The sequence below is a fragment of the Schistosoma haematobium genome, chromosome 2, assembly GCF_000699445.3.
Source record: "Schistosoma haematobium chromosome 2, whole genome shotgun sequence".
Taxonomy (NCBI): Eukaryota; Metazoa; Platyhelminthes; class Trematoda; order Strigeidida; family Schistosomatidae; genus Schistosoma; species Schistosoma haematobium.
The window spans coordinates 37746927-37769313 of record NC_067197.1 but is presented as its reverse complement, the minus strand read 5'-3'; the positions used below and the strand labels follow the sequence as shown (position 1 = coordinate 37769313).

At 32.9% G+C, this 22387-nt stretch overlaps 1 protein-coding gene across 1 annotated transcript in view; it reads left to right on the top strand.

The window, feature by feature from the left end:
- The window catches only part of TSGA10_1 (testis specific 10), an 88561-nt gene that overhangs the window by 48004 nt on the left and 18170 nt on the right, over window positions 1-22387 (top strand). The window contains exons 7-13 of the mRNA XM_035733114.2: window positions 4554-4646; window positions 14462-14524; window positions 15526-15702; window positions 16043-16243; window positions 17461-17700; window positions 19052-19252; window positions 20531-20749. Coding sequence (XP_035589570.1) covers window positions 4554-4646; window positions 14462-14524; window positions 15526-15702; window positions 16043-16243; window positions 17461-17700; window positions 19052-19252; window positions 20531-20749 — 1194 coding nt within the window. The remainder of the gene's footprint in view (window positions 1-4553; window positions 4647-14461; window positions 14525-15525; window positions 15703-16042; window positions 16244-17460; window positions 17701-19051; window positions 19253-20530; window positions 20750-22387) is intronic.

Sequence of the window (22387 nt, the reverse complement as noted above, 5' to 3'; positions counted from 1 at the left end):
TACTAATTTACCATCTATATTCAATAATTATCAGTTAATGAACTTGTCGAATTTAACATTTAACATTTGAACAAATAAAACGACATTGAACTGATTAGTACAACGAAAAGTGTATTAAAGGTCAACTGGACAAATGTCACCTTAAATTAATGTCAGTTTTAAAGTTGACATTTTTCAAACACGTTGAAATAATACACTAGGCATTGATTACATTCGATATAACTGAATTCCTGAATCAGTTCATAGTATTCATTATATAGCTATTTTTTAAATTATATTTGATTAAGTTGATATAATTTTGTTTAAAGGTTGTACCATTGATATTATTAGCATAAATGTATTCATTCGTTGTCTTCTTTTAGATCCAAAGTTTCTGACTTACCTTATCAATTTTTTCTAAATTTTTCTAATCCATCGTTTCTTCACGAATTATATCTTCATTCCTCAATCTTTTATGCCAACACTAATACTCTTATTACTTGGATTTCTTTGGGATTTCATCATACTTTGCTATAGGGTGTTGCGTATGCCTGAACACTGATTACCATGACAGGCAATGCTGACTAGTGTTGGGGATGGTTGGAAGAAAGTTAGGGAGGGCCAAACCAAAATGTGGTATCAGTGCTTGAAGATACTAACTTTTAGTCTGAGTCATGTTGGAAAATGCAGACTACTTGGTTGGGGTCCGCGTGACTATCGTAACCAATGGTTGGAGACTCTTGATGACATGGCCCAGAATCGATCACAATGGCGTAGGTGTATACACTCTCTAAAATCGCTTCATATCTTTCTTTTTACGAATTAATTCTTTCTTCCAGTACTATGTCCTTATATACCATCTTTCTTTTATATATTACCACCACTGAATTAACTACTTTTATGAATCCGGTGTCCATCTTGTTGTGTTAATGAGGTATGGCAACTTGAACCGATGCATATATGTGCCTGGTCTTACGTTGTAGCTGACTGACTAACTCATGGGGTGTAGAAACATTGATGGTATACACATGTGTCATGTCTTACGTTGCGTATGACTGGCCAAGACTGACAAATAATCTTACCTTTTACAGTTGTAATTCAATTCATTTTAGTAAGAATAAACAAATTGTTTGTTTTATTGTTTTTAAAATGAAAACAAAACTTTTGTATTTATGACTAATGTAAATAAAATTTTCTTAATTTTTTGAACCCATATTGATTTATATCGCAGGTAATTTCAAATTACAAATTTTCGCCTATCACTTATCTATAGTGATTTACATTCGGTTTCATCTATCTTACTCTAATCTTTCAGGCCTAGATTGTTTGAAATGGATGTTGGCTCCTTTCATTTTGATAACATACTTACGTAACATATATAATACATTATTTAGGAGCGTTGAGGGTTTCTACTCATCTTTCTTGAGTTTGTTTTATTGTCTTTCTGTGATGTTACTAAACTTGTTAATATTAAATTAAGTTTAACAGAAAGATTGTAAGCCCTACCGTCAGTTTCTAATTTCCCACGACGGTTGTATGTTCATCAGAGTACACTAGGAATTATTAGTGAGTTGCGTCACTAGGGTTGGGTAACGTAAAAACGTAACCTGGCGCGTATCCTGAGAAGATATTACTCACTTACTTACGCCTGTTACCCCTCATAGAGGAACATAGGCCACACACAGCTTTTTTCATCCAACTCGGTTATGGGCAATCCTACTCAGTTGTTTCCAGTTGCTATTCATCCTTTTGATTCCTGCTTCCAAATACTCGACTCAGTGTATTCTCAGGTCTTCCTCTTTTCCGTTTTTTTCCAGGATTCCAAGTTAGCGCTTACCTCGTGATGCAGTATGATTTCCGCAATGTGCGTCCTATCCACCTCCAATGTTTTTCCTAGTTTCCCGTATAAAAAAAGCTTGCTAAAAAAACGCTAACCAGAATAATAAGATATATATATATATATATATATATATATATATATCACGCTTTAGTAAAACGTTCTAAATGATTAAATCAGATATTTAAGTTGTTTAAAGTAGTATCATACAGACTGAACATAATGAAATATTACAATAGCCTACTTACTTGCTTACTTATGTGTAATGTTGTTTAATACCATTCACTTGTTAAACTATAGCAGACATGTGGTAGGTAAAATTTGCCGTTTTATTTTGTTATAAACTTATTGGTTATAAGTAAGTTTTACATCCAGATATGATGGATGAAATGAGTGGAGTTTTATTATAGATACATGACTATGGTTATTAGGTCCAAATACAATTCATTCGATAGTTCTTATCAGTGGTGTTAAATTTTCAGTGAATTATCTAGAGAAATACACATTTTCTCGTGGTGGTTAATTTATTTACATCTAATGTGAAGAACTAGATAGTCTAACAGAAATATCGGCGACCATGCATGTTTATGAGACTTTTCACTTGACTTATTGTCTAATATAACACTGAATCGTCAGCTCAAATGTAATGACGGACAGATGTTATATTATATCGACTTTACTCTTTAGCTGCTATTAAAGTTCTTGTTGCTACTTTTAGTATCGAACTGCTTGAAACATATCAGAAATCTATTGATCCACGGATGTTTACTCTCAGAGCCACAGTTAAGATTGAGATTATATTTATAAAACCTCAAAGAAGTGAGATAAATGGGAATTATATTTCAAGAGTTTGGCATGAACAAATAAACAAATGTATGGCAGAGATGGTTCAATAAGTAAAGAACATGTATAGAATATTATTAAACATACACGATAAATTCGAACAAACTAGAAATGTACAACTGTTAAGAATTCATAGATGAGTTTGGTAGCACATATATAATAGTTACAACATTAACCCCTTCGTAGAATATAGATATTATTAGTTATATCTGTATATGAAAACTAGTAGAATAACGTAAAAGAAATACAAAGATTAAAGTTGGCAGTCCGTTATACATAATGCAGTCAGATAATAAAATGATTAACAGAAGAGTTATTTGAGGTAATAGCAATGACATAATTGACGAAATGATACGTTAAAAATGTACAGTAAAGGTAGGTTGCTTGTGTAATAAGTATGAGATTATAGAATTTTCTTAAACATTTTATCTCACAATGAATCTAGTTAGATCATCTTTAAAAATTCAGAAGCTTAATCTTCATCCTAACGAGGATTGAACTGTGTCTACTTCAAAAGCTTAATCTTATAAGGAAGATTTATTTTATATATACCCACAAAGAATTAATTAAACTACTGACTACATTGAGTAATTTGTCAACAGTACAAATTGTACGTTAACCAAAAACCTACAATAAATTAATTGACATATATGAAAATGTGCTGAAATCCTTTGATTTCTTCCAAATACATCTTTCTTCTAGAATTTAGCTTTTGAAGTAGCTGGGGCTAAGAGATGAATGAGCTATTTTATCGTGTTTTTAAGGTTAGATAATATTTACTTCAAATATTACAAACATCACATACAGTTAGTTTCTTTGCTCTGTTTCTAACTAGTAGGAAATAATAATAAGTTATTGATTAAACTTTGAGCTACACATTGGTAGCATTGTTCATTACAAAGAGCTTTGGACAGCAGTTTCCTTAAAAAGCAATGTTCTATAGTAAATTTAATTTCATTGGACAGAGATTAGATTTCTAACGGGTTCAATTTGAAAGGATATAATTGGAGATATATGTTAAGAATATAAATGTTATTTTTCAATTTTCAAGAAGTCATATACGTAACAGTAATAAAACGTTGAGTGTTATATCATGTATTTAGTTTTAATCAGTGTAGCAAAGGCTATCTTCATGATTATTTGCATGAAATTGGAATATTTTTGCCCCTTAATCAAGGGACTATTTGACTATTAAAACACTGGACTTATACAAGTTTACTATTTTAGATACCAGTTAAATTTCAAAGATTTTATTGATACTGTGGTGTGTTCTACTGATGTCGATAAATATAAGTAGTATATATCATCAATCAAAAGTGAAATGCCTGGAGACAGAAGGTTAAGAGGATCAAAGAAAAGAGAACGGGAACAAAGAATGATTGGTGTGAAAATAAAAGAACAATGAAGTCTGAGACAAATGATTAATGTTTGAGAAAGGGAACAGTCAAGTTTGAGAAAATTGATTGGCATTTCTCAAATTTACTGTCTGGTTCTCAGATTTTACTAATTTGTTCTATAATTTTATGTCCAAATACATTCGATCGTCTCAGCTTGTGCTTTCTTTCACTATGACATGATTACCGATAAACCAGCATGATGTTACTCGTCCGTCAATATCTTCCAGCATGTGGTTAAATGTACATCATCATCATTGGAATTCAAACATATATTTTTGCAATTTCATAGCTCAATTTAGATCACTTTCTTTACATAAGAAAAATATCCCGGAAATTTTGATTCAGAAAGCATTCTGCTGAAGATAAGTTTTATTTCATTATTTTATTCAAAAACATATTGATCTTCTGGATTTATATAAATGAAGTAGTTCATTTTGTATAAAATACTCCATGGTCGTTGTCATTGTCCAATTTTTTTTCATTGTAATTTCTTTTAGACTCGAGACGATTACACGGAGTTGACTAAACTTCGACAAGAACGCGATGAATTACGAAGTTTACTCAATAAACTAGAACATAGAGTTCAAGAAGTAAGTAGAATTTTAACGTATATATATATACCAATAAGGGAAGTAAATTAGACTATTTACAAATTATTTATTATTTATTTATTTGAACAAATAAATATTGGTACAAAAAGGCACCAAATATATATGCACCACACAAAACAATGAGAACGGGAAGAGAGAAAAAAGGTAAGGAGCGTAAAAGAAAAGAAAAAAAAGAAGAACAATAATGACCACAGATTAGTGTAAGGTAGTGTGATAATAATAATAATAATAAGGGAAACGGAAAGGTACAACCAGAAGAAATCTTTCTGTTAAGGAAGAAACAATCACTTCTTATGAAGAAAGAAAAAGGTTACAACAGGATCACCACTGGCTTATATTCTCGGCCATATCTGATAACGTCTCTAGCCATTATTTCCCACCATCTCTCGGACCCCAGCCAGGCAGTAATGAAGGACCAACAGAAGCCAGTCCTTTACAGCTTTCTGTCATCCCACGACACCATGTCATACACTGACCACCTCTCCGCTTTCTCCAACTAGTCCCGGAGTCGGCAAATAATGCACGACGTGGAATTCTCTGGGACGACATTTGGAGAACATGTCCAAGCCACCGAAGTCGGTGTTTCAAGATGGTGACACCAATTGAATTATCGTCTCTGTACTCGAACACACGATGCCGAACCTCCGCATTACTAACATGATGTTGCCACTAGATGTCAGCAATCTTTCGGAGGCAGCGATGATCAAACACAAGGAGTCTTCTAACGTCCTCAACTCGGAGAGGCCAGGTTTCACAAGCATAGAGCAAAACTGCTCTCACCGACGCGTTGTAGATCCGACCTTTTACAGCCAGACTAACATCACGAAGGCGCCAAAGATGGCTCAGATTGGCATAATCCACTCTGGCTTTCACTATACGTGCATTGATCTCATCACTCACGCCACCACCACCAGGACATATGCAGCTACGCAGATACACGAACTTCTCGACTACTTCTATCTGCTCACCATCCAGGATGAGTACAGGATTAGAATCCTGCCAGTCTTGTAGAAGTACTTTTCACTTCGAAGGTGCAAGGCACATACCGTACCTACGGACATTGATTGCCAACTGATTATGTGCGGATTGCATGCCTTGGGCATTATTGCACAGTAAAACAATATCATCCGTATACTCAAGGTCGAGAAATCTTTCTCCAGGCAACAGATCCACACCACCATTACTTACATCCATCAGAGCTGTTTCCAGAATGTCATCGATGGCAAAGTTGAAGAGGAATGGTGAGATTGGGCAACCCTGTCTAACCCCTCTGCTTGAATGGAACAATGGAGAAAGGTGGTTGTATGCCCTCACTCTATCTGAGATGTTTGTATATAGGGCCTTTAGGATGTTAATGAACTTCTCAGGCACACCCTTCATCAACAGACAATCCCAGAGAACAGTCCTGCCCAACGAATCGAAGGCAGCCCTGATGTCGAGAAACACTACGATTGTTGGTCTGTGATGAGTATGATGGTGTTCTAACATTTGGCGGAGAGTGAAGATGTGATCAATATATCCTCGACCAGAACGAAAACCAGCCTGATCCACGCGAGTCAATCTTTCTGGAGTTTTGAACAGCCTACGAAGTATGACGGAAGCCAATAGCTTGGACGCAATGGGAAGTAGACTTATCTGCCGATGGTTGTTACAGGAACGACGTGAACCATTTTTAAAGATAGGGACAACTATCAACTCATTCCATGACGTTGGTGCACTCTCTAGCTCCCAGACTTTTGTAAACAACGTTGTCAGTTTTTTAGCCAGAATTCACCACCATCTTTAAAATGAGCTGGAGGTAAGTCGTCTGGGCCCGGTGATTTGTAGCGCTCTAATGGTTAGAGTTTCCTGCGGACTTCCACCTCATTTGATGGATCAGTCGCCACCGGCCAAATTAACTAGCCCTGAAACTAGATATAACAGCGAACTTCATAGTACAACAACAAATAACTATAAATAATGACGTGATAATACTTCAAGTTTTTTAAAATGGTGTAAAGTATAAAGTACTTGTGATGTAATTCGTTTTTCTTATGTATTCAGTCGTTAATAATGAAAATTCATTATTTTTATCAATTATTTGGTACTAAATATCCATACTTGTACACATGAATTAATTAAATTAAGAGATCGTTTGACTACAGTTAAGAATGGGCTATCTGATCTCAGCTTATACGAACAAGGAAAATAATATTCTAATTAAAGTATTACGTTGTTCTAAATGTTCACCATGCATAGTATGAGTTACTACAGTTAATTGACTAGGAAACATTTACTTGGTTTGAGTAAAACAGTAGTAAAAAATGTTACTTAGCCGGAAATTACAGATGAATTCGACATAAGCATTTTTGGCTCACGGAACAAACAGTTTTAGCAAACATACAGTGTTGTATCATTATTAAATACTTCGCTAAATGGTTGACCAAATTATGTCGGCAGAAGGTCAGAAATATTCATATTCTATTTATTATGACTTATTGGAAAGTAGTACACTCTTTTTAACGAAAATCCTTAATTCCATGGATATTTAATTCGAATGGTTGAAAACCGAAATAAAATAAACTAAATACTAAAGAAGTCCTCATTAGAACATGTTAATTTAATATTGATCATATGATCTTTTGTGACTAGCTTCTAGATTGCTGTACTGTTGTTGTAAAGAAAGCTGTGAACTTTGAAGAGTAGAGTGAAGATTATGCTGCACTGCAAGTTGAATGTAGCTTAATGCCTGGAACATTTAATACTAAATAAGTGGGATTGTAAGTACAATCATACCTAAACGTGAATGACACAATGCGAAGTCGTATGTGCTCGTTGTAACTCAACTCAATACTGCCAACTTCTCTAATATTATATTTAGCTTTAATATTGAGTAACACATATTCTAACTTCAATTTAGTTCTAGCTCCTAGAAACCTTAAAGTTACTGAATTCTTAACACCAACCTCTAAAGTTCAAAATATCAGTCATATTTCAAGTCCTAACAACTAGGTTTATCTGTCTAGACTATCAAACAATATCAATTTGTCCGTAAAAAATTTTGGTAGATATAAACAAAATGATTTGAGGAGATCAACATAAATTCATTTTGTTTGGTTCTAGTGAGTTGGTTAAAACGTTTTTTTTATTAATAAATTTCAAGGGTGAGAATATAATTTATGGACTACCTTTGAGCAATGCCTTGAGAGTGTCTACCTACTTAATAGGGCTAAATGATGGTTACAAAGCAGTTTGAAGAACAAAGACAATGATTTACAGTTGATGGTAAGGGTTAGGATTTAGATTTATGGTTTTCATCACGAACTGACATAAGCTAAAATGTGAAGACACTATTTGGACGAATGAGTGAGTGAATTTCGCGCCTGAATCCGAGACCTGTTTTCCTAAATCTGATTGGTTCGTGCATAAATTATAGTCTCACCATTTTAAGTGAGCAAACTATGATGTTAGAAAACAGTAAATAGTTTTTCATTGTTATTCTTGAATAACTATCCATCAACTTCTGATAAAGTGGAAATTTTATGTAACTTAGTCATCAGGTTTTATGGTCTCTTATGTGAAAAGAAAAACTAAAATAACAGAATCTTAAAAGTGAAGTATACTCAACACGCCTTAAAATGGAAAAAATAATAATAATTCGAGTTTACAACGTATATGTGTTATGAAAATTCCCATCGATTTTAATATGATTGCCATACATTTACGAAGTACAAACTTGCTAGGGTTGATTCTATCACGCGTTCACTTAATCTGTGAACGAGAACAAAGACTCAGTGACCAGAGACCAGTAAGCTAGCTATTTGATGCGTCCCAGCCCCGCTAACTAAAGGGGGAAGTCCAAGCTTGGAATGTGAAAGTATATTCTGCAAACAGCCAGAAACGAGCAAGTCCACAGTGGTCCACAAACACAATTCAAACGTCACAATTGATTGATCACTGGGTGGCGATCAATGTCATGCGTGTCTAGTCCTTATTAGTGCAGATCGAATGCTATCGATCATGTTGCAATGTGGTCACCCGTCTAGGTGACTCGACACTGCGGGCACTATATATTGAGATTAGATGGTGGTTGGAGGTAGTCGACAGGAAACCCTGGACCCGGGTTTCGTGCTACTTGGCACTCGTCAGCAAGATGTACCTGTAATCTTGAGGGATTGCATCTCAGTCTTACAGGAGGTTGGTTGCGGCTCGGATAGTTCAGTGGTAACGTCTCTGAATGTGAAGCTGAGTGACACGAGATCAAATCCGCCAGGGAGCATCAGTTCCCTCAAGATTACAGGTACACCTAGCTAACGAGTGCCAAGTAGCACGAAACCCGGGTCCAAGGTTTCCTGTCGACTACCTCCAACCATCATCTAATCACAATTCAAACGTATATATATATATATATATATATATATATATATATATATATATAATCGATATTACCATGGAAGTATCTTCAAACATTTAATCGATGATTTAGTCAATCGACTGCCATAGAAATATTTAACATTTAATCGATAAGAATAGTTTAGTTAATTTACAATTATACGGTAAAATATACGTATAGTAATGGTCCACAAATGGATCCCAAAAATTACCACTCATTATTCTTATCGGGGCATAACAAAACTATTACATTCGACTTCGAGCTACATCTGTTTTGTGAAGATTATTACTTATACAATATTGTCTAAACAGTAAGTGAAACAAAGTACATGAGTGGAAGATCATTGTATAAAGAAGGGATTTTATATCCTACGTTGGAACTGATAAGTATCAGTAAGTGAACGAGTTATTCTATGCCATATCCAATAAGAGTTTATCTATTCTACTTGTTCATTCATGATGTCGAAAATAATAAAAGAATTTCCTAAGTTACGAAATTAATTCCGATTGTGAGTGTCCCTTGAGTGTGATTTTCGAATTATTCAAATACAAATATTGTTTTAGATCTATTATATTATATTGGCAATTCATTATAGCACAGCCGAAATCTATTTAAACTTAAACTGTTGATTTTAAGTATAATACTTAAGTGCTTATATGCGTCTAGAGTGTAGTTTCATATATATCTAGGTTTTACCATGATTACATTTAGTTCATCTCCGCCTGTAACTCTTCTAGAGTTACTGCCGGTCTCAAGTCCGGGAAAGAAGGAGACAAAGGGTTGACAACCTCATCCCGTAGAAGATAATCTTGCTAAAAAAACATCAACCAGCAAAGATAGTTAGTTGTGAGTGAAATGCTGTAGTGGAGTGAATACTGGGAATATTGTAGCTTTGAAACTACTTTACAGACTATTATTTGTCATGTCCTATGTTTCTTCAAATGTCACGTGATACAAATCGCCAATCACAACACTGGCTTTCGTGACCTTGTTCCCGTACTAAGCCAATGAAAGTCAACCAGCACTAGTAGCCTTCAGTCAACTCTGAATACTTTTTGGTCCTTTGTTCGGTAGCTGCTTGCGAGGTTTATGTACCAGATCGCATCACACCACCAAATGAATAATAATTATTAGACAAGTTAAAGCCGAAAGCAGCTATGAGTATGGAAGCCTGTAACTAATAGGTTGGAAATAAATTAAGGTAAACCGTATAACAGTAGCTCATTGGCTAAATGAAAACTTATGTTTAAAGGAATATAAATAAATATGATCTAGTTAGATGATGATTATACGATAAGAATATATATAATAATTCCTTCCTTATGCCTGCTACCCCTCGTGGAGGACCATAGGCCACACACCAGCATTCCCCATCCAACTCTGCTCTGAGCAGTCCTTATCAGTTGCTATTCATCCTTTTCATGTCTGCTTTCAATACCCGACACAGTGTGTTTTTTGGCCTTCCTCTTTTCTGTTTTCTTTAGAATTCCAAGTTAGCGCTTACCTCGTGATGCGGTCTGATGATTTCCGTAATGTATGTTCTATCCACCTCCAACATCTTTTCCTAATTTCCTCTTCATTTGGGATCTGGTTTATTCTCTTTTACAATAGCTTTTTGTTGATCGCATCCGGCCAACAGACGTTGAGTATCTTGAGTGGACAATTGTTTATGAATACTTGTACTTTTTTGATGAGGACTGTGGTAGTTCTCCAAAATAATTCCTAGCAGTTACTATTCATCTATTCTTCGTTTAGATTTAACATTATTGTTTGTATTTTTATTGTATGATTATTAAATAACTGAATTGTTATATTTCTTAAGTCACTGTATCATGAGCTTTTGTTAGACCTATTAAATATTGCTATACGTTTTATTATTCCTTATACCTCATTTGTTCCATTGTATGCCACTTACGTTATGATCTTATGTAAATTATTATTTCTTATTTGAGTGTGTTAAGGTCTATTATTTCATATACGTGAACTAACGAGTGTTTGAGACAAATATACTGGCTGCTTGAAGTGTAGATAGAAGGAGCTTGCCTGGTTTGTTCTCCCATTAAAACTCATGAATTGAAATAGAAGTCAGTCGTATCGACAAAATTTAAGAGTAAAGATTATCTCACCCCAACTCAAGGTTAATCTTGCCAGTTGAGGCATATAAGTAATCAAGGCTTAGTGGTCTAGGTGATTCTAACCAGGATTCAGATTAGCAAATCTTCTCTGTATATCGATTGACCTGTTGTCATCGTACAAGCATGAATTGTATGAGATTCAGAATAAGATAAATTCAACACTTACCAATCTGATTGAGCATAGTCTATTTAGGGGTTTATCTTAGATTAAAAAATTGTAGAAAATGGTTGTTTAAAATTATGCACTCTCACTGATAAGGACTTAAATTCCGTAAATTGTTTAATTAACCATAATTTATAGGTTTTATTCGACACTGACTGTTTTCAATTGCATTGCCACTGAAAACTAAGAAATAATGGATGATGTGTGATGAATACAAGCTAGAAATTGAATTAATCTTCACAACACTTTCTCAACTAAACTATGATTGCTTACTAGTCATAATTAGAAGTCAATATAATTGAAGTTCAGATAATTGGGAAGTGAATGTTTATAGCTCTATAACACGGGCTGATTGCAGTTAGAACTGCACTACTGTATTACGACCCAATGATTCTAGTGGTTTAGCGTTCACAATATGACTTGAATGCCTTAGATTTTATCCTTAATGATGTGTACACTACTCAAGAATCATATGCCAAAATGGAACACCTATTCAGTGATCTCATGCTTTCTTTAATATCCCATTTGAAATCAAACTGTGAAGAATACGTCACACAAATTAATTCAATCTTCAAAAGAAATCCTTTCAATTAATTAACCATAGATTGTGAAATCCGCCGAGCAGACATATATTATTCCGTCAACTATCATATTTTTTTTCTTTTTCTGCCTTCCAACTGATCTTCATATTACCTATTTAGTAAAATAAAATTATTTCCATCCAATGAATTTATAAGTTCTATTAATTTCATTACTATCTATTCCATTATTACATGTTTAGAATGTACATAGTAGTATTACTTTTTATGATAACAAGTAGCATAACTTAGAAATCAGGTCAACGATATGATTTAATCAACTGTGTACTAATTAGAGAAAAGACGGAAGTTCATCATTTAAAATAAATATGTTTACATGTTCCTACAGATTTTCTATATTTTATGACTTATTTCAAAGTCTTAATCAATATTATTTGTTTCTCTTCTTTTACTCTATGCTTTGGTTGTATGATATGTTGATAAATAATATAATGTGTAATTACAGTAATTTACTGTTCTAAGCAAAGATGAATAGTGGGTAGCAGTGGAATCCAGGACATGCGTTTCATCCTACTTAGGATTCGTCAGCTGGGTGTACTTGTATCGCAGAGTTGATACCCACTCCGGGACTCGAACCCAGTACCGTTTGCTTCAAACGCCATCATGTTATCCACTTAGCTACTGAGTCCTGATAGCTGCCTTCTTGTGTAATGTGGTGAAGTTTAAATTTACTTGGTATTGTTTTAATGCATCTTCCCGTTGAACATCAACTTTGGGATGCAGGTACGACCAGCCGACGAGTTCCAAATAGGATGAAACGCGCGTCCTAGATTTCACTGCTAGCCACTATCCATTTTTACTTAAAAAGCTTGTAACTTAAGGCTATATCGAGGCAATCTGCCCAGGATGCACATATGCCAACATGAAACTGATCAAATAAAATAACACCAAGTGAATTTAATTTGCTGTTCTGTTTTAAGAAAAGAATTAAGTGAAGTATGGAAGGGGTAAATAGGTCTAAAATAATAATTTATATTAGAACGATACCGTTTACATTCAATTTATTTATGAAACTTAGAAAAGTATCTTTTTTTTGTAGGGGTGTAATATAATTATAATGTTAACTGTGTAGATTTTGTCCACGGAAACCTTTGAAAAGCACATTAATGACAATAGTGTAAATATATAGTAATTTTAATGACAGTGAATTGTTTAAATTAATTAGCCTTAGAGTATTTATTAAATTATATAAAAGTACATTGAACATGTTCTTGTCAAAAATCCATTTGATTTAATGAAATTGATTAATTTTAAGTAGTTTATAATAATTCTCTGTGAAAGTCTTCAAAAGACAGGAAATTGATGGAAACATTTCAATCGATCAAATTTCTTCGGTTGCTTGCAAAAGAATTCTGCAAACTAACATAATATTCTTTAAGTTATTTTGATTAGGCAACTACCGACATGTATATATATATATATATATATATATATATATATATATAACACTTCTGGTATTTTTCTCAGAAGCTTCTAGAACGTTAAGGTCACATATGGTGCCATGGATACCCTTGTTTTCTGTACTCTAACTAAATTTAAATTTGAAACTTCTTTCGTCCTTTGTCTCCTGTGGATTAAGAAAGTCGACATTAGTACCTAAGTGTTCAGTTATAAGATAAATTAAGATTCAAATATCATACTGTGAACAATATTTCAAATATTTTTAACTATTTGTTAATAAAAGGATAAGATTAAAGAGACAACAATTTAGTTCGCAACACTTAAAAGCATGTATTAAACAGTAAATTACTCACATAATCTTTGTTTTGTTAGGGTTTAACTTTACTAGATATTAAGGACTCAATTTGATCAATATCTGTTGGCATATATTCATATACACTTTGATATTACTTTTTAGTTATTTGTCAGCCAATTGTATCTATACCTCATTATTCATATCTACACTGATACCCAAACCTAATGCATATGGCATCAGTTGTTGATAACTGGTTTGTGCAACACTGTACATTCAAATATAATCTTTGTGGAAAGAAATAATTGATTCCCTTTAAATTACATTTTAAATGAAATCACTCTACAAAACGTGTTGAAAGATATCTTTATAACTACTGTTGATGTTTAATCACAAACCCATAGAATACATCTACTGTTAACACTTCATACCCTAGATAATATATGATATTATATATATATATATATATATATATATATATATATATATATATATATATATATATATATATATACCGGATAAGGAATTGCGAAAGGATTTGGTTATCCCTTTTTCTGTATGCATCCTAATGTAGTGGAATACAACACATTAATCTTAGATCTAATGTCAAGTACAATATCTTTAGGATTTTGATTGAGAATCTGATGGTTCGCACTTTTGATCATTAATAGTTTCTCGAAATTACAAATTAGATCATTTTTTTTACAAACTTCCCTTTTATTCAATATAATTTGTTGCTGTTTCTATAATAATACAGCCTTAACATTTCTTGATCACTTCTTGTGTATTAAATCACTTTGTATTTTTTGCTATTCTTCTTCTTCTTCTTCAGATTCAGCGTAATGTTCATACACTTACACAAGAAAGAGATCAAATTAACAAATTATACAACGATGTAGGTTTACATTATTCCATCTATTATTACTGTTGTCAATGATTTTATCAATAGCAATGAAACATAACATAAACAATTGAGAAATCAGGAATAAAATTATGGATAATTATTATTTAACAGGAATCTTAAGTCACGAATTGATCTTAGTTAGACCATCGTTGAAAACTTGGAAAGGTTGGATGGCCGTTTCATTTTTGTGTGGAACTCGTCATTAATGGTAATCGGTCATGTGATATTGTGAATTTTAAACAGAGGCGGATGAAAGCGAGTAATGGAACCCAAGACGCCCGTATCATTCAACTTGAGACCGACAAATTGGATGTACCTGTATCTAATAGTTGATTTCCCTATGGGATTCGAACCGAACACTTAAAGCTCCAAACTCCATTGCAATGTCAAACTAGCTACTGAGTCTAAACACTCACTGTATTGTTCAATGGGGTGAATTTGAATCCATTTTTATTAGCCATTGTACAACTCCTGAAAGTGAGGTGGTGAATGCTCATTGCTGAAAATTCCACTATTAATATGAATCGGCTGTTTAGTGCTTTCAAATCTTCACTGGTGATTTAAATTAAATCGGTTCATAAATCCTATGAAATTCAACAATCTGCACAACTACTTACTAACTTTCAAGTATATTATACTAGTAAAGTATTGTGAAATGACGTAACTACTCATGTTATTAAGGATACCGCCATACGAGTTCGTTTCGAATATCCATCAATTTAACCATTTTATGAGTGAAAATATAAGGATGCCAAACTTATGTTTAGAATTGGTTTATCTCAATTTTAAGAATCGAGTAGAAAACTCAACAGTTACAAAATTCAAAGCTAATGTGATTTGTTTAGGTAAATGACCTTCAGTTTGACTATAAGTTTCCAAATCAAACATTCTTTATTTGTGTTTATAAGGAATATACACATTTATCGCTTATCTGGTTTTACAGAAATTATAATTTTCTCTTTTTATTTTCTAACTATAACTATTCACACTAGTCACGAAGTGAAATACACCGATTACATCAAGATCTTTATGCAATGCATGAAACTGGTGATCGAAATACACAAACTACACAAACTGTTTTACGACGTGTTGAATCAGAACGAGATCGTGCATTAGTTGATTTATCCAGAGTAACTGCTGAACGTGATAGTTTAATTACAAAATATAAAGTATGTAAAACACTAAAAATGACTAATTTACTATTGATGTTTTGTATAATCTTAATATGCCTATACATAACACTACACTTATGCACACAAAGTATGATATATAAACACTAGTTTAAATATGCACAGATTTTATTACACTCTATGTTGTTATCATTGTTATTGCTACTGTGTACTGTTTCATCTCACTTTATGGTGTATAACATCTGATCTAGAAACAAATCACTACAGACTTAATAACTTACATAATACTGTTACAGATATATATATCTATTTATGACAGTTTGATGATTTTTGGTTGTTGCTGTTGTTTCGAGCGAAAAATTCAACTTCTTTATTTTAGAATTGTACAGAAAATGCTCATGCAGATAAATTACGTTTAACTAATCAATTGGATCATTTAGAAAATAGTTTAAATCAAGTTGCAGAAGAACGAGATGAAGTAATCAGACGTGTATCTATGCATCGACTACGTATAGATGAATTACAACAACGTCAACAACAGTTAGAGGATAGTTTGGCTGAACGACAAGAATTACTTAAAGTAAGTTTAATTTATTGATAGAAATGGTTTTCAACTTCCAGTTGTTGGTATTCAGGGCTAAAATTAATCAATGTCTGTTGTTATTTATGTATTTGAATAAGTGATTCGTTCAATCGAAAAGTACTAGGTCTGAGTCTCAGTGTAAACATCAGCACTAGGATGTGCATATATTCAACTGACGGGTCCGAAATAGGACGAAAAATGTGTTCTGGAACTTACTGCTAGTCATATAACAAATATAAGTTTAATTTGGTTTGATCTACTTGCATCTTGACAGTTCTATGTAGTTCGTTTTATGTAATCGAACTCTACTGTAATAAGATGTGAATAGTCTGATCTCTTCTGTTTATGTTCATTAATTTATATGAAGTGAGATAAGTTAATGACAGTTTGCGTTTACTATCATTATGTATAAAACATCAGAAAATAACTCGGTTATATATGAATAAAAAGATGGGTATGAAAAGTTTTTATTCTACGATGCTCAATTGGATATAACCACTTAGGTAGCAAATATAATTATCAATGGAGGTTGTTAATCTCCTCCATGATGTTCTTATTTCTAGCCCCTAATGAAGCTTTGACTATCCAAACTATCCTAATTACACTGTTAATTGTATAACTTCAGACGAAATAATATCAATTTGATTGAGTTGTTTGGTTTTTCAAAACAGCTGCATTTTATTTGACTTCCAATATGGTTGTTTTGCCACATGAATAATTTGATTTCAATCCCTTCAATAGTTTGAAATGACCATTTTTCAAGAAAAGTATGCTCAAGCTGTTCATTACCTTATTTTTCGATCGAAATAAAATCACTTTAATTGAAGTTGGATGAATGGAGAAAGTCGACAGAAAACCCTGAATCTAGATCTCACGATTGTTCATAATTGACAGCAGGAGGTATCTGGAATCTTAAGGGGACTGATGTTCCTTATGGGATTAAGACCTGAGTTATTTAGATTTACAATCTGGAGCATCACTGTAGTAGGATAGGGATATTCACAGATGACTGATCAGTGATCAGTGATCAAGCTTAACAACACTGATGGACTAGATAAATACGACATTGATAATCGCTCAGTGGTCAGTCACTCTGGTACCAACTGACAAATAGATTTTTATTACTTGACCAGTGATTATAAACAGAATAAAAAAGATATATTTATTATGTAAATCCAATCCCATATTCCTTTATACTTTTCTTCATTACTAAGAAAGTAAATGAAGAATCAGCTCAACTCAAACAAGAAGCAGAATTACAAAATAATCGTTTAGAAGAACGTGAATTACAAATATCTCAAATGAATGAAAGAACACGTGTTATGGAGATGGATTGTAGACGGTTACATGAAAGGGTTGATGAGTATGATATGAAATTACGTAAAGAAAGAGATGAATGTTCTCTCTTACGTAACCAACTACAAAATATGGAAGAAGAAAAAGTTAAATTACAAGTGAGTTAAAGTTTACCGTCAGTTCATTCTTCATGAAATTTTAGTGATTTGTCAAGTTATATTTTGAGTCTCAACTTTAAAAAATTAGTGAATATTAGATTGATTGCTCAGCAAGTTCTAAATCCGTTCATGGTGATGGCCCGGTTAGTGATTGGCTGACTTTAAAAGCTTTGATATTTTATACTGTCTTTACATATCCACTGAATAAACATCTACGCTATATGATTAACTGACCTGACCATCATCTATAGACAGGTTGCATATGTGTTAACAGATCTACTGATTCCTGACTGACTTAAATACCGGTATTTTAGAACTTTTCATGGCACAATCAGACTTCAGATAACAGCAAAAGTCACTAAGGAAATATGAATTTAAAAATATCATTGAATTTATCTTTTAAAAATGAACTAACATAAAATAACAGAAGGATTAGATGACCTGAGTCCTCCTTAGCACCCCACACCAATAAAAGGTAAATTTGTTGAATATAATTAGTATTTTGGAAATCTTGAATGATCTACCTAACTATGATACTCAAAAAAATGTACTAGGATCCTTTGGGGATTATTAGATAACTCAAAATAAATAGATTTACGAGTGTCTACCAACAAGAAACATAGGTTTGAGCTATGTTGATGTCAAAACGTGAATTTCATATTCATAGTATTATAATTTGATCGGTGAGTGATATACCTGCTTAAATGTCTTAATTCAGTGTTAATACGAGCAGAGATAATAATTCCTTGTTCGGTGATAATATGATACCAATGTGATAATGAGAATATGATGTTTGTTATAATCATGATGGAATGATCAGCCAAACAGATCAATGAGATGAGCCAACACGAGGACAAAGTACCGACAAAGTTATACGATTTGAATATCCTCATGTCCCTTCTGTACTGGTTTTTCTGAATGCGTCGGATTAGAGATTGAGACGGTCTATCAGGAAGCTAGAATAACCCATGTGGTTTTGACTATTATGGTGAATCGTTAATTATTTAAATCGTTTATTCCTTCATTCATTTAGGTTATGTTGTTCCGAATTTTCAAACACAGCATGACTTAAGCTAGACGATCACTCGAAACAGTGTCCACAAACCTTCTCACTTTGTACGTATTATCAGGTTACTTTCTAGTTGTAACGTTGGTCATAGTCATTTATTTTTGCATTGTGAGCATTTGACTACTGTAATATTATTTAAGTAGTTTCAACTGGAGATGATTTTTATGGAAGCTACTACTATTCCTTCATTATGTTTTCTTAATTATAATGTAATTACAATTATTTTCTCGTGAACATGTAAAACATAAGTTTGGTAAAATATTTTTTTTGTTTTGTACATAGTGCGACTTTGATAATTTAACATGTGAACGTGATGATTTGGTGAAACATCAACGTCAAATTGAAAAAAGAGCACAAATAAATTTATCAGAACGTGATCGTTTGTCTAGACAAGTGAATGGTTTGAATGATTTAAAAGAAAGTCTTGAAAAACAACTTAGACAATTAGAGAAAGATTATTCTGATCAGACAACTAAATATCAAGTAATTACTACGGTTTTTTTTATTCTTACGGTTTATGAGTTTACATAGTTTATTCCAATATACCCGAACAGAACTACTGTCCCTGGGGTCTTTTAACGGATCTACTCTTCATCAGTATTATCGCTGAATTTATTGAGATGGATTTTCTAAAGGTGTTGCCATAAATATATTACTCTGAACCTGAAAGAACGATCATAGATGATGTATATAAAACCGAATATCGATGCTGTGTCAGGACATATGTGACCAGTATTTGAATGTCTATCTGTCTCACAGTGTAAAACCAGGTGGTTGATGTCGCTGTTATATAGTAAGCTGTTCATGACATTCATTTAGGTGTCTTCCAAACAAAAATCTGGCTAAATATTTATAGATGTAGTGAATTTTCTTTCCACCTATGACGGATCAAACCAAATAATTATAACAGAATTCATCTGAAACATTAGGCATTGTGTTTTATGAAATCAGGACACTGTTTATTATATATTAATTCATTTTAAAACGGAAAGTTCTGCTTATGTATATATTTAATCAATCATGAATGGATACTTTTATGATTACTGTATTTATTTAAGTGATTGGAATCTTTAATTTGGAAAGCATGCCACTTACTATTAATAAGTAGGTCACCATATCAATGTTAAACTAGTATCAATCCAAACAAACCTTGCTCATCATAGGTTTAAGTGACATTTTTTGTGACTTGATATATATATGCTAATTAATTCACCTACACAGCCAATACGACCGGTAACCTACTTTCGCATTGACACACCCACCAATGAACGGTAAGCAACGCCTTAACGCTTATTGATCCTCAAACTCCTAAACAAATAGCCAATAGGAAGTAGACCATTTATCTATTGTGCTCAATTCAGTCATGCCAAAACGTATACAATAATCGAAGTGACATCATAGAGTGCACCAAATACGAAATATTATAATTTGAACGTAATTATGCCATAAGTGATGGAGAGTTGAACTACCAGTGCATAATTTATTAGTAAAATCTATGGAATAGTAAGACGTATGGCGACAGTTAATATGTCCGTTAAAAGCTAATGATGAGAGGAATATAGAAATATAACAACAGTTATTCAATTAGAAATACAGATAATAATAATTGAAAAAATAACTTCATAACTTCTAACTCCCAGTAACCGTCACGTTATAACGCAGACATAATGAGAAAATTTCGTAACGATAATTGAATCTAATCAATTCATTCTATGTTTTTACAACGAAAAATTTTATTATTTTTTTCTCGTATATTTAAAGCTTGAACGTGAGGCAAATGAAAAATTACAACAACGTATAGATACAGCTATTCATAATAAAAATTCAATTGATCGAAGAGCTAATTGGTTGGAACAACAAACAGAGGAATTAAGATCACATATAGATCAATTGGAACAACAATTATCTACTCAAAAAGATGAAAATAAATGGATGTCAGAAACTAATGAAAAATTGACAGCTGATAATGAATCACTAAGAGTGTGTGATTATACTTTATGTTTGTTATCTGTAAAATATTTGTCTTTAGAAATGAGAATTGTTTTTTGCTATGAGCCTCAATTCAATAGTGAAAAGACTTCAGGACCATGTAATTTCATATGATGGTTCATAAGTTTACTCAATCGGCGTCTGATCATGTTGAGACATGACAAGCTCGTCTCATTATCTAATCTATAACACGGAAAAGTGAACTGCTAAAATCATTTTCTCTGATGATAAAATTTCGTTATAACATTGAAACAGTTCTCGACATAAGCCTTTATAAAGTGTTGTAGTGAACAGAACACGGGTGGGGACAACCGGATTTATTTAGCACAAATTACAGAGTTACTTGGTAAAATAGAAAAACCAAATAGTAAGTCGTTAATTTGCAAAATATCATTCCATCATATCAAACCGGACTGCTGCCATTGCAAACATCAATCCACTGTCTCACATTGTTCATGCGGTTTCTTACAAATTCCATTGTGTTCTCGCTCTTCCTTTCTTGATCTTCCCCCATCTTCTGCTGCCAGACATTACGTTCTTTAACTCGCGTTATATACTACTTATATCAAATTAAGTAGCACGCACCACAGCGTCTCTGTTTAATCATAGTTAATTGATTAATTTGTTAAGTAGTTTGATAGAGTTTGTAAACGGCTAGAAAACTTGACAATCAGTTTTGCATTAAGTTCAGGACATACTTCAAGGAAATATGAGTAAAGCCTCTACATTGTGACTTAACGCCTTATAGCTGAATATTTGCTAGGTAATCTAGTTAACTGACATTTGGAATTCTATATAAACTTTTCCAGACACCTGCCCATATAACCTATCATTGGTTAGGGTTGATCTAATAATCATATGTCTTAATTGAGTCAATTTCTCAAAGAATATTAACGATTATTGTGTCATATGCATAAAAAGTTGGTCGACAGAGATCTGTCAATAATAAGAAAATGACATTAGCGACCATTAAATATCTTATTAGATTAAACATTTCAGTCATACAGAAGGTCAGTATAGACCTTAATTGCTAAATGGCAGAGTATGTAACCATGGTTCGAAGTGATGCGAATTCCGATCCAACAAGGTTCATCACTAAATGTAAAATTGTAGATGTAATTTACTGACACTAACATACTTAGCCTTGTTACTCCTAGTGGAGCATAAGCTGTCGACCAGGATTGTCCAGCCAACTCTGTCTTAGGTAATCCTTTCCAGTTGTTTCCAATTACTACTCATTTTTTATATCTATCTTCAATTCATTGAGCAATTTGTTCTTTGGTCTACCTCCTTATCTTTTACCTTCAGGATTTCAATTTAAGGCTTGCCTGATGATATAGTTTGATGATTTTCACAATGTATGTACTGACACTAAGGAATAAACGATGTACAATTACTAATCGAATAATGATTGTATTCCCTAAAGAATTATAATCTAAAGTTCAAGCAGAAATCAAAACATTTTTATTTATTATAACACAAATGACAATTGGTTCATCATTAAAATTCAACCAAGAAAAGTATTCTTTTATATACAGATAATTCTGTTTAATACGATTAGTAAAATGATAGCATGAATTATTACTATTTATTATTTACAGAAGGGAATTTTGTGGAGATTTTAGTAAT